General features: G+C 30.6%; 1 protein-coding gene across 1 annotated transcript in view; it reads right to left on the bottom strand.

Moving 5' to 3' along the window:
* LOC107444752 (monocarboxylate transporter 10) overlaps window positions 1–19,695 on the bottom strand; it is a 274,874-nt gene that overhangs the window by 33,751 nt on the left and 221,428 nt on the right. Inside the window, exons 3-4 of the mRNA XM_071184754.2 lie at window positions 16,098–16,380; window positions 3,509–3,890 (exon numbers count right to left, since the gene is read on the bottom strand). Of these exons, the coding sequence (XP_071040855.1) occupies window positions 3,509–3,890; window positions 16,098–16,380 (665 nt within the window). The remainder of the gene's footprint in view (window positions 1–3,508; window positions 3,891–16,097; window positions 16,381–19,695) is intronic.

The following is a 19,695-nucleotide window of genomic DNA, read 5'->3' as shown; positions in this document are numbered from 1 at the left end:
CTTAAGAATCTAGCCATATGGCCTGCATTTTTATAAGTAATAGTGGACAAGTTACGCTAAAATTAAATTTTTTTAAATATTAAGACATTAATTTTGCTACCGTCTGAAAAGAAGATTTCTGAAACTACGGAAATTCCGTAGCAGTTGGAGGGTATGTAACTACTGTTTTTTTAAATATAATTTTAAGATTTTTTTTTCTCAGCAAGCATTTTAATTTGTTATAAATACCAAAGGTTTTTGCTATCTGATTATTCCAATTTAAGTTTTTGTTGATATCTATATATGTAGAGATATTTTTGAAGTAAAAGTATTAAGTCATTAGCGAAATTTGATTTAATGAGTTCATTCATGAGACCGTTATGCCTGACTCGGTGGAAGTCTTTGGCAATATTCAACATAAGGAAGGCTGAACGATGTTTATTTTTAATTCCTTGTCTTATAATTCCAATAATTCCTATTAATCGGTTACTGGTGCTTAAACTCGGCAGTGTATATTTTTCTTTCAGATCTATCTTCTTAGCCAAATGATTCGTATTGGTGACTCTAAAAATATTTTAAAGAAAATCGATATTTGTATAATTTTTTTCAGTGACTTCTTAAAGTTTTAGGGACCAACTCTAAGTCACAGGATAAGTGTTTTTATGAAAACAGTATCAGTAGAATTGAATACAAATTAAATTGAAACTATAGCGTAACTACCACTACGAAAATTAAACATTAATTGACTATTATATAAAACATGCTAACTTAAAAATAAAAGTTGTATCTTTTGATAAATGAAAATTGGCTTTGTCTGATGGTCTCACCCCAACAGGGGCGAAAGCGAGACGGAAAAGAGGAAAGGCTGGCAGTAAAACCATTTCAGTTATAGCATAGTTTTGGGGAGGAGTTTACTTATTCTTTTTTTAAATTTTTCAACAAAATCTACTTTATCTTGGAAAAGAAGCTGTTTTATATATATGCCAGAATTATAAAAGAAATCTTGATAGTTACAGATATTTCATTTTTTTCGAAAAAAATGCTGGAATGAAATGTTTTACGTACCAGGCTTTTCTCTTTTCCGTCTTGCTATATAAGGGCCTTCACCCATGCTCCCCACAAAACTGCCTACCGTTAACTACTAATTGGATTACCAAAAATTACTGATTGAAGGGCTACCAACTACTACGCTTTTGGCGAAATATTTTACATAGTGGTAGTAAATTACAAACTAAAGAGTTCAGAACTTCTGTTAACAATTTAAATGATTCACTCCGAGAGAACTAGACTTGACTTGCATCACCTCCTATATCAGAAAGCCTCCACACGGTTTTTCATAAGTAGTCTGCGCAGACTATTTAAAAAGTGAACCAGATGTGCACATGAACCCAAATTCTATTTTAAAAGTAATTGAGGGAAATTTATTATATATATTTGAGAATCGAATCTGTGGTGATTGACAAGTAAATAAGACAAACCGATGACATTCATAAATTTAAAAAAAATTTAGACATATAATTGCTACCACTTTCTTATTTTTACAAGATTCTTAACTAATTGACTCTTTAATTAGCTGGTTTATCTATTAAGTTAAGTAGTCTTTCGTTAGCTGGTTTACCTATTAGGTAGTCTAATCGGACTATTTCTAATTGTAAGAAACCATGTGGTGGCTTTTCATTAATAATGCAGTATTTGTCATTGAATGAGTTCATTCAGGTTAGCAGTCTATGTGGTAGCTGTCAGGGGGATTCAAGCACTTTGCTTGAATAAATTATAATAATGAAAATAAAACGAAGCAGCTTGCTCTAAACTACGTGTGACTTTAGTTTTGGATGCTGGTTGACGGTCAGCATGGGGAAACTCTTGATGGAGCTTTCAATATTGTAGTTGTTGAAGCTGACGTTATAAGTGGATCAGTGATTTTGAGAGAACTAGAGAAAAGTAGCATTTAATATTAGCGTTAGAAGCATTTACGTCAAGTGGTGTGGAAAATTAATTTAAATTAAATTTACAAAATAAAGAATAATACATTCAAACATAATCTTAGCTACCACTAGATGAAATTGTTACAAAAAGCATGGTAGGTGGGCTTTAATGTGTTTGATTTCAATTTCAGCATCAAATACAGAGTTTCATATTATTAATATATTTTAGTTCACATTCTTCTTCTTCCATCAGCATGACAACCTAGTACAGGAAAGAGTAGGGCTCGAATAGACGTTAGGTTTCTTCATTCATTGATTCGCTTGGTTTTAGTATCTTTTTCCACAGATTCCTGCCATCTGGTGTTTGGTGTCCCCTTTTTTTCGGTTGCCAGCAAGAATTCGAACTTTCCAAAAGTCCGAATTCTGGCCAAATCGCCTGGGTGATGTCCGTCAGGATAAAACTCTTTTGTATTTATGAACGGGAGATTTTTTTTTGCAAGATAGGGCAGTCATTCCCCAACCTGGATGATCAGGGTAACAATCTTGGTCTGTCCGACTGGGTGAGAATGCCAGGAGCCGAAGCTCCCCCCTGGCATAGCTCTCGGAATTGACAACAGACACTAACCACAATACCAGGGTGAGATGGGATTTTACTATTTAGGTTTTATAAATATTATTATATAAATAAGAATGAAAGAACTGAGTTACCAGTTTTTAACGCTTTGAAAAAGAGAATGGTTCTAAATATTGAAGTTTGGTGTTAAAACGGTTAAGTCATGGAATAACACAACTTTTAAAACATTGTTGAAAACCTTTTAAAGTTCTGCATTAAAAAGTTCTCATAAGCCGTAAAATTTTTTATCACTTATTTATTACAAACATCATGTCTAATTCAAATTGAAAAGAGCACATAAGTAGCATTTTGTAATAAGCACACACTAACCTACATATGCAGGGTTGCCATTTTTCTACTTTTTTTCGAAAAAAAAATTTCTTGTGGTAGCTAATGTTTTAATGCATTATTTTTTATTCATTTAAACTTGTTTTTCACACTACTACATATAAATGATTTAAAAGTTGATATGCAACACCACTTTGTCCAAGCTCTTTCGTGGAGAGCCTTCTAAAACGCTGGCATAAAGCATACTCAATGGCAGACGGGTCAATGGTTTAAATCTCTTTGCCGCCTGGTATCGCGTTTTTCTTGTCCATGTAATGCAAAAGAGGATTACTTCCCCTCAAAGATTCTTTCACGAAGGCTAATTTGTCCCAATGCATGACCAAGGTATTCTCCAGTTTTCTGGGTTGGGTTAAAAACAACAATGCTACAAAGTTGACGGACGTAAACCCAAAAATAATAAATTAACGACATGTAACACTTGTGTCGTTCACTTTTTTTTAAATTTCAGATTAAATTACTAGCTGAAAATGAAAAATAAAAGAAAATAGCAACTCTAGATTAAAGTTGAAAAGGGGTGAAAAAAGGAGTTTAAATTATATTACATAAAATTTGAAGAGAATATTCTGCAATAGGGAAATAAAATTCTTATAACACTGATTTTTATTATTCTAGAACAATTCAATGATTTGATATAATAACTTACTAGTCAATGGCACTCCAACTAACATGGGTACAGCTTGACTGCATTGGATGAATCCCCAAGCTCGTGAAAAGTTCCTAGCTCTCACTTTCTCAAATGTGAACGTCTTTAAGGAATAGAGGTAACCTCCATAAAAGAAACCATAAACCCACGTGAAAAGAACGTAACCACTATATTCCTTTAGGGAGACAAATGCCAGTATGGATCCTGCAAGCATGAAGACCGATGCTTGAGTCAAATATTGTCTCGCAATCAGGCACTGCATGCTGTTCTTGACTACGATGAAGCCGAAAGCCGTACTCCCAATTGCAGACGCTAAGCCTAAATAGGTTTGCAAACGAAGTAGAGAGTTTGGTTCCAGACCTTCCTCTTTGCCTTGATGCATCTAGAACGAAAGAAATAATTAATAATTAGCTGTCGAAGAAACTTTGTTCTTTTTTTGGTGAAGAACATTATTATTAAATTATTATTATTAAATTATTATTATTATTGACGTTTAATATATAACTAGTTATACTACATATGTCATGTCAAACTGATGTTTGACATGACATATGTAGTTAATTATTAGTATGTATTGACATATGACATGACATATGTAGTTAATTATTAGTATGTAGTAGATTATTGACGTTTATTATATAACTAGTTACACCGAAGAGCCTTTACATTATGACCACCCTGCTAATAACATGTATGGTCACCTTTAGCCCTCAAAACTGCAAGCACCCGCCGTGGCATTGATTCCACAAGGTGCTGATAGGTAGTCTGAGGTATCTGGTACCAAGCGCTCGCCAACTGGTCCTGCAATTCCCTCATATTACAAGGGGGTAGCGTGGCAGAACGAATTTGGTTTTCCAAGTAGGACCACAAATGCTCTGTTGGATTTAGGTCAGGTGAATTTGGGGGCCAAGACATGACTTGAAAGTCACTGGAATGTTTCTCGAACCAATCCATGACGATTCAACCCTTATGACATGGTGCATTATCCTGTTGGTAAACATCATCCCCCGCAGGAAAAACTGTTGCCATGAATGGGTGAACCTGGTCTGCATCCATGTTCAAGTAGCTTACAGACGTCAGGGATTGCTCTATGAGGATTATGGGTCCTAATGTGCCCCATGAAAACATTGTTCCTGGGCGAGTCTATTGTTATAGATGGAGGGTGGTCATAATGTAATGGCTCTTCGGTGTATACTACATATGTCATGTCAGACTAACGGATTTTTTTCAAAAATAATTTCTGTCATTGTAAGTTTTGGGTTAATTTATGTAAATAAAATACATTGATTTTACATAAATAAGATAGAACATATAACAATTTTTAAACGAGCATAAAACACACTCGAGCAAACTCTGGTCAAAAAGCCGCCAACAGAGCTGCCAACTCGGAACATCTACATTTTTCACTTTATGATGATAGGTGGAATAATAAATAAATAGGCAAGAGTCATTAAAAATGAAGTCAACTGATAATAAATTTATAACTTTTAATTATTTATGTATTGTGGTAGTAAAAATCTTTTTCAATCAAATGTTAAAATAAGCTGGCCACAGACCTCAAGAAACAAAAATACTGGTAGCAAAATTTCTAAATGAATATGAGAAAATTATCTGCTCTACATTTCCAAATTAATATTCGTGGACAAAGATATCCAGCAGGAATTTTCTGAAATAAATATTTTTCTTTTTCTCCTTAAAAAACTAAAGATAAACGTTTTTAAATGATGCTTTAAAAATTTTGCTACCAGTTTTTTATTTTTCGATGAATGCTGCTTACCTTTGGTTAAAATATAAACTCTCGTTACCACATTAACTATTAGGGATAAAATTTCTGAATCTGTTGAACAGTGGTAACCAACTGGCAGCCTGCGAAGCATTTTTTTGTGTCCCGCGAACTAAAATATATTGTCATTTTTTGCGGATAATTTTAGTAAAAAAATCTACATGGGTTTAAAATACTTTTCCTTCGTTAAAAATAACCTAATTTCTTCGCTTCTGTGAAATTTAACATACCAACGGCGCAAAAAAATTTATTTCTCAGGTTTGGCATGCAAGAAAATATTTATTCAAATACAAAAATAATCGTATATGTTGCTTAAAAATCTACTTCTAATTTTAATTCGTAATTCAATCCTTTTATTTTGTACAACTTGATAAAAATCTGACAGTAATAGTTAATGTTCCTTCAAACATAAAAGAGTCCTAGATAAAATTTCGATAAAGTTGCGGCCCACCTGGTGTTTTTGATTGCACTCGCCGGCCTCATGTAAGTTTGAAACCCCTGTTGTAGAACTTGGTAAGCCAGCTATGGCCATATTTTAAAATATGGAATTATGGAATTTGTTATCCGAAAATAATTCCATGCGAAAAATATCTTTTAGTAAATATTTATTATTTCAATATTATAAATATTTATTATTTTAATATTAGTAAATTTTTATTTTTCTCTTAATTTTTCTTTCTATTATTTTATTTAATAATAGGCCAAAGAATTTTAAATTGTAAGAATACAATTTCTTACACCATTTTAACGAATGTTATTTTGCATGGCAAAATACAAAATTTGAGAGAAATCCGTTAACAGTTCTCGAGAAATCAAATTTTAAAAGTCTTAATACCATCTTCTTGTGTTTGGTAGTTCTTCTAGATCTTCTAGAGTTTCTCGTAATTTAAAAAATGTGCCAAATATACGAATAATTCTCGTGAAATCAAATATAAAAAAGTCGTATATTTCTCCTTGTGTTATTCGTAATATAATCGTATATCGTATATAGTACTTCTAGAGTTATTCGTAATATAAAAAATTAGCCAAATCTACGAATAATACTCGAGAAATCAAATATTAAAAAAGTCGTATATTTTTCATTGTGTTATTCGTAATATAATCGTATATTGTAAATAGTACTTCGAGAGTTATTCGTAATATAAAAAATGTGCCAAATCTACGAATAATTCTCGTGAAATCAAATATTAAAAATGTCGCATATTTCTCCTTGTGTTATTCGTAATATAATCGTATATGGTATACAGTACTTCTAGAGTTATTTGTAATGTAAAAAATAACTGAACATGGAAAAAAACTTTTCGCACTTATTTTATGAAATAACCCTTTATGTAACCAGATATAAATATTCATAACCAGAAATTGTACATCTTTTATTTGCAGCTAAAAGATTTTGAATAGAATACTTCTTTGAATATTATTCGAATCTGAAATATGTATTCTTGGAAATCTAAAATGCTGAAGGCGTTTTTCTATTATTTTCTTAATAGCTTGGTACCACAATTGACTCTTACAAAATATAGGGCAACCATGAAGTTTGCTATGTATATTATTTTTGTATTCGAAAAGCACTTGCGCAATTTGTAGGTAAAAGCATTCATTTAATTTATTATATTTACTTTTTTTAACCGAGAAAACGTTGTTTCCTCTTTTAGAAAATGAACTAAAATTGTTCCTTCTTTCAAATAAAATATTAGCTTTTTTTCTTTCTCACAGCTGTTTAACAAATTTATGTCTTCTAAGAATAAATATTTAAAATATGTAGGGATTTTTCGGGGGGGGGGGGAGTGAGGGAGTGATGCAGGCAATCAAGATGCCTGCTATTTTGTTTTTCATTATTCGATACTTTATATATAGTGCAAATTTTGTATATAACTATTTCCTTATCCCAGAATTTCTTGTTTATAATTTCTTAGTATATTTTATAATTATTTTTTCTTATTCACTTGCAAACAATATCTTCTCATCCCCTCTTTTCTTAATCACTAATTAACTCTTTACACTCCGATGTCTCCGCTGAAACAGTATCAACAGTCACCACTTTAAAATTAAGATATTTTACATCTTATTAATTAGTAACCACATTATTTTACGAATTTTAAAATTGTATAATAATACTATAGTGTGCATCTTAAATGCTATACAGCTGATATTAAATCAATCAGCATTCTAAAGTACTCGGAGTGTAAAGGGTTAATTTTTCGAAAGAGCTGATAGCCCTCCGGGCTAGGTACTTCGTACCTAGAATTTGTACTGGTAAATCGAGGTCGTACGTTTAAAGAGTGGGCATAATTATTCCTATCTACAAATTTTACTATTTAACCCTTTAACTTGTGCTCTCGAGTTAATTCGAGCACGCTAAACAGGTCAAACTGTGCACACTCGAGATAATTCGAACGGCTTTGTATTTTATGCTGCTATAATTTTTCACACTCGAATATAATCGAGAATTGAAAATAACAATGTGAAAGTTAAGAAAAAAAATCGTTTTATTGATATTTATCATTTACATAGGATTGTAAGCTACCAAAACTTACTTATTCAAGAATAAAATATACAGAGATGCCAACTTACTCCGGACAGCAAATATATATTTTAAAGTGGTAATTTATCAATTGTGATTCTTGGTTTAATAAATTCAATTTAGTTGATTTTTATCCACCACTATTTCTAAATAATTCGTAGGATCACCACTTCATAGTACTTATGTCATGCCATACCTTTCAAAAAACAAGTAAAACTAGTCAAAATTTGCAAAATTTACATAGTTGTTATTTACCGTTTTTTAAAAATTATTTTGGCGTGTCCAGAGCAGTTGGCCTCTCTGAATATAACCTTTTTTCAAAAAATCGCAGTATATCAAAATTGTCCACCAAAAGAAAAGACAATGTTCTAAAGTGTGTTTTTTTACATTAAAGAAAAAAAATCAATTTCTTTTGGCCGGTTTTTTTCAAAAAATCTGCGCGTTAATTGGCTTCCAATTTATTAAAACTTATGTAGAAAGCGGAGCAGTTGGCCTCCCTGTTTGGATCGCTCAGACAACACCAGAATTTGAAATTGTGTCACTTTATTGGGAGGTGAGAGCTTTATCCACAAAGCCACCGAGGACTATTTTGAAATTTCACTGTTTTTATGGTTGAGATGTATTTCTAAAACCGTAGCTCCCTTGGTAGAATGGTAGAAATCACATAAATCTTGGTGCGCTGCCGCGAAGCGGCATTAACCGATTCATCTGTACTAATAAGTCGATGATGAGGAGTAGAAGAGGGGGGTGCTTAGCACCAAAAATTCGAGAGGGGGTTCATAGCTCCCTTCATTCACCCTTTGCACGACTACAGATCCAAAGAAAAAAAAAACTGGTTTCAAAATTACGAAGAATCCGTAAAACGTATAGTAGCATCCATACTCATTTTACCCATAAATTTGAAACAATTCACGCTAAAAAATAAAATAAGCTAACCGGATAATTCATTCTTCAAACTATGAAATTTATTCTCATGAAATAGGCTAATACTGAATCCGAAATCAATTTTCTTGTCGGTTCGGAAATAATTATAGTGTTTCATACGAACTTAGAGAACAAATTCATCACCTAATCGCTTCTCCAATATTATTAGCGTCGCAAAATCTCAAGGTGTCATAAATTATTTGGAGATTTCCGAGCTTTCTTAGATGCGTTGAATAGATATTTAGAAACAGATATTTCTTGAACAAATCATAATTTGAGGTACCTTAGTGGTAATTTTGAAAGAACTCGCAAGAGATACTCAAACGATGTGTTTAATGACTGGTTTTCAACTCTCGTAGAGGCATGATAAATAATATAATCATAGAATGCAGAAAAGGTGTAAATTAATCGTAATTGTTGAGCACTGTTAAATGACGAATAATGATTTGGAAAAACTGCGTATTATGAATTCTACAGAAATAATAGGTCTTCCATCCATAAATTATATTTCAACGTAAGTCCACTTGAGTCCGTTGTTTCTATTTTGACAACACGTCCTTTTTTTCAAAAAGGTAAAGAGAGGAGATTAAATTATTTTATTTTTAACATTTAGTTTGCAAAATTATGACGCGTGAGCCCACTTGATATTTTTTTAACACGTTGAAAGCCATGGGGGTCACCGGTGACCGGCACTGAGTTTGTTCGTAGGGTCACGGAGGTCATCGGTGACAGACGAAACCAAGATTATTAGAAAAACATAATTCGAGTAAATTTTTAATTTTTTTTATATTATTATCGTTACTAAAATGGTGTGAAGATGGTTCGCTGTTCCGGAAAGGGTTAAACACATTGCTCTGGCGGCATTCTTTCACATTTTTTTTAAACTAAAGACTTAACTGTTGCGAGTTAAGAATAAAGTCATTATCCCTATGGAAAGAGCCTTTTTGCATCTAAGTGCACGCTAAATGGATACCAAGCTCCAAATGCGAACGAAAATCAACATCGCCAACTCTTGAAACGACACAGTATGGCCTTCTTTTTGCTCATTAAAAATAGCATGAATTAAACTTCAGTCCGACGAGTTTAACTTTTAAGAGCCTTTATATAATTTTGAAAACATTATTATATAATTTGATAACTAAATAAAACGAAACTACCTAAATACTAATTATCTAAATACTATACCGTAATGGTCTTTTCTTAACACGCAACGTATAGTTGCTAATACTAAAAAAATATCACTAATGTTCTACCACATTTTTCAAAACGATATCTTGTTTGTTACTACAAAATGTCACTTATGAACATCCTCGGTAGAAAATGGGTAAATTTAAGAAAGTATATGAAATTTAATTAATTTCTTTTAATTAATTTGTTTTTCTTTTATTGTTACTTAACTATTTTATAAATTGTTTAAAGAGTTTGCCATGCAAAAAAAAATTATTATTTATTTAAAAAAATAATTATTCTGATAGCACTCTGGAAATGTTTAGAAAATGATTCTATTACTCATCTTTTAAATTCAAAAAGTTAGTAACGGACCAAAACGCTTTAAGTTTAGATATCAAGGGTTAACCCTTTAACGGGCTCTTTATTTCTAGTAAAGGCAAATTAAAGTATTTTTGGAATTGAAATTGTTTTAAGAACAGTAATGGATATATATAAAAAACTCATTTAGTTTATAAAAATGCCATTTTTTTGGTGGTAAATACATTTAACATGATCTATTAGGAGCTTACTGACTTTTATTTTTCTTTATTTATAAAATAAATTCCTTAAATGCTACAAACTTCAAAAGGAATTATGTATTTTATAACTTTTATACGTTTTTTAAAAGTGACAAATGGTTACCAATTTCATTCAAGAAAGCTGAAGTGATTGAAAAATGGAAACCTAAATTAAAAGTGGTAAAACGTGGTAGTAAGTAAACTTACCACGGCCTTCAAAAGGGTTAAGGGGTGATAAAAATTGTACCTCATTATCCGTTTTATTAGTTTGTCGATGTTTAAAGGTTTTTTATAATCCATTTTAAAATAGATATTTTGCAACATTAAATCATAAAAGAATTAATTTCCAATTTTTAAAAGATCAATTATTTTCATCTAAATGGTGATTTTAATCCAATCATAAGTAATTACTAGAACTAAACGATCAAGCGAATTAAAGAAAAATGTATCATTATAAAAGGGGTAAAAACTAATAATAAATTAGGTGAAAATGAGGCAAGTAAATTCTTAATGTAAGAAGTAATTAATGATCTGAGAATTAATTTACGAAATAGCAGTATAACCTTAGAATCCTCAATGAGATATTCAATTTCAACCTCTTGACGGTATGTGTTGATTTAGTGATTCGCCGTGCAAATGTAACACCTTTAGGCTTAAGACGTGATCTATTTAACCTTACTCAACCCCTGTAACCGCTTTTTAATCTCATTTGTCAAAATATCGATTAATTTATTTTTGCCAAAATATAAATTAATTTATTTTTGACTGATTGTTTTTTGTCCTCATTAAAGATTCATTTTTTCCTCTTTATTTGATTATCTTAATACTTTTTAAAATTGATTTGTCTCATCCTTAGCGTTCTACATAGTCGACTTATTTCTATCATTCAAAAATAAAAAAAATCTTACATCTTTTATTTGAAATATGGTTTTTTTTTTCGAGACACTGATTCGAACTGCATTTAAGAATATTTAAAAAGTGGTGTCAATATTATGAAGAAAAAAAAAGTTAAGTATTTCTTTTCTTAGCTTTTACTTTAAAAATGAAAATATTTTATCTGTGACTTAGGTTTTCCTTTTCTTGGCTTTTAATTTAAAATTAAAAGTACGTTGTCGGTGATTTAATGAACTAGATATTCTTGTTTCGAAATATTAGAATGGTAGTGAATACCAAAGTTAAACACGTCAGACAGAAATTTAAATCGTGCTATATTTTGCGACATATATCATAGAAATATTGAAAAAAAAAACGCCATTGCTTCTAAGTAATATGAATGACTGCAAAACATTTTTTTATGAATCTGAAAAGATAAAATACTGATATTAACCCTTTTGAAGGCCGTGGTAAGTATACTTACCACCACGTTTTACCACTTTTAATTTAGATTTCCATTTTTCAATAACTTCAGCTTTCTTGAAGTGAGTTTGAATAAAATTGGTAACCATTTATTACTTTTAAAAAACGTATAAAAGTTATAAAATACATAATTCCTTTTGAAGTCTGTAGCATTTAAGGAATTTATTTTATAAATAAAGAAAAATAAAAGTCAGTAAGTTCCTAATAGGTCATGTTAAATATATTTACCACCAAAAAAATGGCATTTTTATAAACTAAATGAGTTTCTTTTTTTTATATCCATTACTGTTCTTAAAACAATTTCAATTCCAAAAATACTTTAATTTATCCTTACTAGAAATAAAGGGCCCGTTAAAGGGTTAAGAGAAATTTCTTTGTTTCGCTTTTATTTTCTATACGGAAGATTTGATCTATCTGTAACTGCTACAAGTTACTGATAACTACTACAATTTTTACAATTTTTTTTAAAGAGTTCGCAAACAATAAAAGTACAAAAGCTTTCATAAATTTTTCCTAGCATTTTCATAACTTTTATCACCACGTGGTAAAATTATTTAAATAATATTTGATATTATTTAATTATAGCTAAATAATTATTCAAAACTGCCAAGAGATACAAAGAATTAACTTTTTTCATTAATACTAAATAATTTCTTTAGTGAAAAGAATTAAAGATTTTTTTGTAGAAATAAAATATTAAATAAGAATTCAAAAAGACAAGCATGAAAAATGATGTTGCAATTGTAATTAAGCAAAATGATTAGGTTTGAATTTTCTGTCCTTAAGAATCGGAACTAAGTGTGTGCTAATAGAACATTTTTAGATCTTTCACTGGAATAATTGTTAATTTTGCTTTTTAAATCTTTTTACTGTCTCGAAAAAAAAAGTTTTGTGGGGGAGGGGGAAATTGTAGGGCTCTGCAAATAGTAGCGAGCAGGGGATACAGTCTCTTAGCATGTTATAAAATTAGAGATGTATTTTGAGTTTAAAGCATTAAATATGTTGCTTTGTTTGAAGTTGAGAAAAGAGATCAGATAAAAACAATTAAAATTTAAATTTAACTTACATTATGGTTGCGAGAAGCCCTATACAAAACCTCTTAATATATTCTATATAAATACAATCTGTACTTTGAGTTTAAAGTTCTAAAAATGTGGCTTTCTTTTAAAACTTCAACTCCGATAAGCTTAATTAAAATTTAACTTTGACTAGCGTTATTTTTACTTTTACCTCTGATTCGAATAAATGTAAAATCACGCTTAGAATGGAAGATTGTTTTTAACTTTCTTTTTCAGCCATTCTTGAGTCTAAATCGTAAATCACATCTAAGAAGGTTTGATGTGTTTTCTTAAGTTTCCCAAGTTGCAACTTCAACCTGCACGATTTATGTGCTAGAACACGTGTAAAGCATTAAAGTAATGAGACTATAACGTTGTTTTTGAGAAATCTGGCAGAATCTAAAAATAAATATACTTCTATTATTGAAATACAAACAGTGAAGTTTCCAGATCTTTTATGATCTCTCACTCTCTCTCTCTCTCTCTTAAAAACTGACGTTACATTTGTGAAATCTCAAACAGCAAAAGCACCTTTGTGAAAACAAAAACATATTTTTTTTTAGGAGGTCCGTTTCCTTATTGGATTGTTTTTACGCCAAACTACTCTATTGCAGTTGGCATCAGTAAAATAATCATATATCAAGTTCGTAAGCATGATGAGATCTTCTTCGAGATTCTTTCTCGTTGTAAATAATAAGGTTGGACCAAAAGTCGAAAGTATTCCAAACTAGAATGATAAACCTGCTCAAAAATATATTAAAAAAATTAAATCTAGTACGACAATTAATATAAAAATGAAACATATTTTTTGTACCCATAGATTTTAATACTATGGAAATACTATAGTATCTTTATCTAGATCTGGAATAATTTGTTTGCGATTTCTTTAAAATAACGGTGGAATTTATCATGAGGAATTAACCGCTTTCATTAGTTCTATTATAAAGTTTAATTTCTTTTCGCTATGAGATATCGTACGTACACCCCCTTGGCTGAGAATGAATTAAGAGTCAAATATCCACTTAATCTGCATATTATTTTATATTACATCTTTTTAATATGAATTGTTCTCACAAATTTTCTAAACAAATATTTTGGCGTTAACATGAGACATTAAAACATCTGTAGGTTTTATCAGACCTGCCAACTTTTAATCCCTTCCATTATCATTTTTCTCAGTGGTATTAAAATGGAATTAAAACTTCAATTTTAAGCAAACAAATGCGTTGTATTTGAAAAAAATTAAGTTGACAACCATGATAGTAACGCATATTAATATATAAGCTTAATTTTTGTAAGAATAGTGGTGATCAAAATCATTTAAAAATTAAATTTATAAAAGAAAAAATAGTATATATTTACTACCACTTTAAATATGAAAATAAAATCTCCGGCAAAATCCGGGAGAGTTGGCAGGTATGGTTATATATATATATATATATATATATATATATATATATACACAGAGATGCCAACTGCTCCGGACACGACAAAATAATTAAAAAAACGGTAAATAACTACAAAGTAAGTTTTGCAAATATTTGACTTTTTCTGCTCGCTGTTTAAAAGGTACAGCATGACGTAAGAACCACAAAGTGGTGAATTATACAACCCTACGAATTATTTAGAAGTAGTGGTGGATAAAAATTGAATTTATTAAACCAAGAATTACAATTGATAAACTACGACTTTAAAAGATATATCTGCTGTCCGGAGCAAGTTGGCATCTCTGTATATATATATATATATATTTAAGTTTTTAGCACTTGTGGCGGTCACGTAGGCATCATTTCTTTCATGGCCATGGGTGAAAGCCCTTATATAGCAAGACGGAAAAGAAAAAAACCTGGTACGAAAAACATTTCATTCCAGCATTTTTTTCGAAAAAAATGAAATATCTGTAACTATCAAGATTTCTTTTATAATTCTGGCATATATATAAAACTGCTTCTTTTCCAAGATAAAGTAGATATTGTTGAAAAATTTAAAAAAAGAATAAGTAAACTCCTCCCCAAAACTAGCTATAACTGAAATGGTTTTACTACCAGCCTTTCCCCTTTTCCGTCTCGCTTTCACCCCTATTCAGGGCAGTCAACAGTTTATACTTTTTGCAAAAAGTTATTCTAGTGGTATCTAAGTTTATGTTTTAATATATTATTTTTTATTCAATTAAACTTATTACCCTCACCACTACTAATAAATGATTTAAAAGTTCATATGCATCGCCACTTTTTCTACAAGTTTCATCTTTCAATGTATAATAATTTATCTTATGACGACCAGATTCAATGAGTCGGGTGAAAATTTTGGTAAAATTACCAAAAATTCTAAAAGTTTTGATTTTTAAATGTGCTCTATTCATGGGTGAAAGCCCTTATATAGCAAGACGGAAAAGAGAAAAGCCTGGTACGAAAAACATTTCATTCCAGCATTTTTTTCGAAAAAAATGAAATATCTGTAACTATCAAGATTTCTTTTATAATTCTGGCATATATATAAAACTGCTTCTTTTCCAAGATAAAGTAGATATTGTTGAAAAATTTAAAAAAAGAATAAATAAACTCCTCCCCAAAACTAGCTATAACTGAAATGGTTTTACTACCAACCTTTCCTCTTTTCCGTCTCTCTTTCACCCCTGGCTCTATTCTACAAAATGTTCTTCAAAAGCGCAGTATTGGCAGGCCTGTTCTTTCAACAGTGAACTTTAAACAAACGTGATGAACTTCTTGTACTACTTCCAATTTTTTTTTTAAAAAAGCAGTTAAATTTTACTTGTTCCTTCAATTTCGTCATAAAATCACAAATGCTGAAATTTGTCAATCTGAAATATAAAAACTCGAGCCATTTCCTCATGATGACACGTTTTTACTCATCTACAACTAAAATTTTTTAAGCAAGCCTACTTTAGAGCAAGCTGCTTTAATTATTTCCATTTAATTTTAATTACTCAAGCAAAGTGCTAGAAGAGTATATACAGCAACTTCAACTCCTGCTGATCATAATGACTCAACACAAACTGAACTTTAATTCACTATGAATGGGATAGGGGTCGCTTCGCCTCCCAGGTGTCCTGATAAATTGTATCACTAGGACTTTCGATCTCATTTTCCAAATTGGATATCAACTATCAATACACTTCTGCAGATTCTTTCCTTATTATTCTTTGACTTAAATTCTAGTCTCAGATTATATATTAAATTATATGAAATTGAGTTACCAATAATAGGATGGGTGCGTGTATGCCAAAAGCTGACAAGGCACTTCCAGATATCAATATCTGCACAGTTCTGGACTTCAGAACAGAAAAATCGAAGAAGGGTGGCTTTTCCTTCTGGATGTTCTTATCTTTTGCCTTCGAACGTTTTTGCAGACCCTTCAAGTGCAGGATGGCTCTTCTCTGAGGATGGTAGAGAGATGCAGGCCTGTAGAAGATGCCCAGTATGAAGGTCAAAGAGGTCATACCCGTTATCGCCTGAAGACCGAGCCTCCAACCTAATGAACTGATAAAAATAATGATAAGGTCATTTATTTTTCACAAATTAAAATGATATTAAAGTTGTATAATATATATAATTATGTGTAATAGTATGCAAAAATGTGAAAACACTTCCATTCTAAATTAAATAAATAATTGCAAGAAAATGAAGCGGTAAGATATTACCTGATTCAAAAAATTCATTCATTTCAAAATTATACAAATAATAAATAACAGTCGACATGTTTGAAGCGCTTCAAAGTTTGGCATGACTTTGACATGTTTGGCGCCCATTCTCAAAACTTTCCAGGCGTGAATGAAACTAAGCAAAAGTGATTTGAAATATAAAACGTAAAGTTGCCTACGAAAAATATAAAAAATAAAAATGAGAAACAAAACTAGACTTGATTCTCCCCCCCCCCCTCTAAGCCACCAAGTGTTTTCTTATTCGCGATCGCAACGAACTATAGGGGGCGTTGTTGTATGAGACGCATACCTGCGATTTCTACATGAACCGTCATTCAGTTACTCTAGAGACGTCGTTAATGTAGCATGTAGCATTGCAACGTTCCTTCTTTATTGTGACTAATTAAATTTAAAAAAGAAAAATGCTTGATATTCTTTCTTATGCAAACGAAAACAAAATGGTATCTCTTTTTATTAGAGAAGGAATATCCAAAACACATCGGAAAAATATTTGTACATTAACAGAAAAAAATATGCATATTCTTATAAGAGTTAAAACCTAATGCCCGAGAAATAGTTTTACTAAATTTAATGATATAACATGAAAGGCCCATTTAAACTTTACATTCTATAGTTTTAAGAATCATATTACTTCAAAAATTAAAATGAACAAAAAGTATACATAAGCTTCATAATTTTATGAAATTTAATTTTGTAAACAAAGTTTTTTGACAACAATTTTTATCAAAAAATTTCAAGTTTCAGTAAAAATCATTATTTAGAAACTAAGAAACGTAAAATAAAGAATGCTGACGAAACAAAAACAAACAATTCTTTTTTGTCGCCATTATTAGTGCTACGAAAATTCGTCTTTGGGATTTGCCAAAAACAAAACAAGATGCAATTTTATTTTTTCAGGAGGGAAATATTTTACCGAAAAAACGAAAATGTACCAATTCCCACAACATAAAACTTTATCTTGGTAAGCGTACGTTTTGGAAATGTTATTTCATTTGGAATCGTATTTATCAGAGTTCATATGACGATATGATTGTTTTGAATCTTTGCTAAACTCTATATCGGCTCATTTTCCATCGAAATCCGATTGACTATTTTGATTTTAAATAAAGTGTTTTATTTTATGAATTGTCGCAAAAATTTTAAGTGTAGATTAGCATTAGCGGCACTTAAAAACCGCCAAATCTGTAGCGGCGGTGGCGTTAATAAGTAAGTACCGAATTTTTATTCCATACTTTTCTGAATCATATTACTTCAAACATTGGAATATACAAGAAGTATACATAAACACATAATGTTATACCATTTAATTTTTCAAAAAAAGTATTTTGAGAACAATTTTTATCAAAAAATTATAAACTAAAAAACGGAAAATAAAGAATTCTTAGGATAAAAAAACGATTTCAAGAATTCTTTACATTGAAATAAAAACTTTCATATTGTTTCTTTTTTTATTATTCTTATAGTTCTTAATCAGACGTAAAAAACCATTCTGTAGAGAACCATCATCAAATGAAAAAAAAATATTTACAGTCAAATTTTTTATTGTAAAAATCATTGCACTTACCTGATTTATTATTCCCGGAGAATTCCAAAATGATAAGTTCCTTGTTTGAAAACTTTATTCTCAAATAATAGATGCATAGTTTATCCCTTCATTACTTTTAGATAACATACTATACAGCAAAATTTTATAATAGATATGAATTTGAATATGTAGCTAAAAACAGAATAGCTGAATTCTAGTTGAACTTATTCTTTCAACACTAAAAAATACTTACCAAGAAAGCGATTAAAATTAATTAAGAATCAGCACAAATGGCACTATTTCAAGTAACTTGGATAATTTTTTATTGTTGTTTTCCGAATTATATGGATACAGAAATATATACTATTCTATAACGAAGAAGAATATGTTATAACTATTACAATTCTGTATGTTCTGAATTCATATTTATTCACTGGAATGACGAAAGCAATGTTGACTTCACTTTAATTCGTAATGAATTGAAGACAGAAGAAATGCATTTTACCTTAATACACACATCTGTAACAGTATCCGAAATCGGAAGTCATCAGTTGCAAGTTTGTTGATAATAGAAATAAAAAATTATTGCGGAATTTTTCTTCAAATGTTTGGCGTGTTCTGTTCCTGAAAGATTTACTAATATTCTGGAGATTTTTTTCAAGTTCTTCGGCCTTTTCCTTAGGGAAATTTTGTTTCTTATTTGCTGCTAAAAAATGGCGTCTGATTCAGTCAATGTTTTCGATGGAACTAAATGAAAACGTGATAAATTAATGTCCGATATTTACAGGCTCCCGCTAGACGGCGTACTCGAGCGTTGCGATCGCGAATTATGTTTTTCACCTTTTTTCTTTCTTGTTTTTCTCGCTTTGTTTCTCATCTTTATTTTTACTGTTTGTGTGGACAACTTTGCATTTTTTATTTCAAAACACTTTTTTTTTAATACTCATTCACGTCTGGAAAGTGTTGAAAATGAGCGCCAAACATGTCGAAGCTATGCCGAACTTAGAAGCGCTTCAAACATGTCGACTGTTATTTACTATTTGTATATTTTGGAAGCGAATGAAGTTTTTTAATCGGGTAATACTTTTCTATACTAATTCTGTGCTAATAATCTTTTTTTTTTTTGCAACAAATGTTTTGAAGATTCGCATTAGCAAACATTTGGCGCTATTTGAAAAATCATACTAGCTGCTTTTAGAAATGATGTCATTCTTAGCCATGCTAAATTCAGATTGATCAAAATGAGGAAAGCAAGGCTCATTGATAGCGTTGTTTCCAACAATTTTGAAATCATTGAATGTTCTATCCCCTCAGCCACCATGCCTCCTTTCTTGGCTATAGTTGGTCTAAACTATCAGACAAGATTTTATTTCATTTAAAAAATTTTACCAAATTTGTTTGTTTTATTTTTAAATTTAATAAAAGACCAAATAGGAGAGATGATCATTAATGGCCGCTGGTCATTAACCCTTTCGCACCGACTGTCACAAATACGTGCCAGCATAAAACCGTATCAATCAGGGTAAAAAGATAAAACTGGTAATCAAACTATTTCTTTAGCCGTTTATTTGTAGGTGGAGTTATAATTGTTTGATTTATTTAATTCAC

This window comes from Parasteatoda tepidariorum, chromosome 5 (assembly GCF_982258835.1).
Source record: "Parasteatoda tepidariorum strain Cologne lab strain chromosome 5, Ptep-v5.0, whole genome shotgun sequence".
In the NCBI taxonomy this organism is placed as follows: Eukaryota; Metazoa; Arthropoda; class Arachnida; order Araneae; family Theridiidae; genus Parasteatoda; species Parasteatoda tepidariorum.
This window is presented reverse-complemented; position numbering and strand designations above follow the sequence as displayed.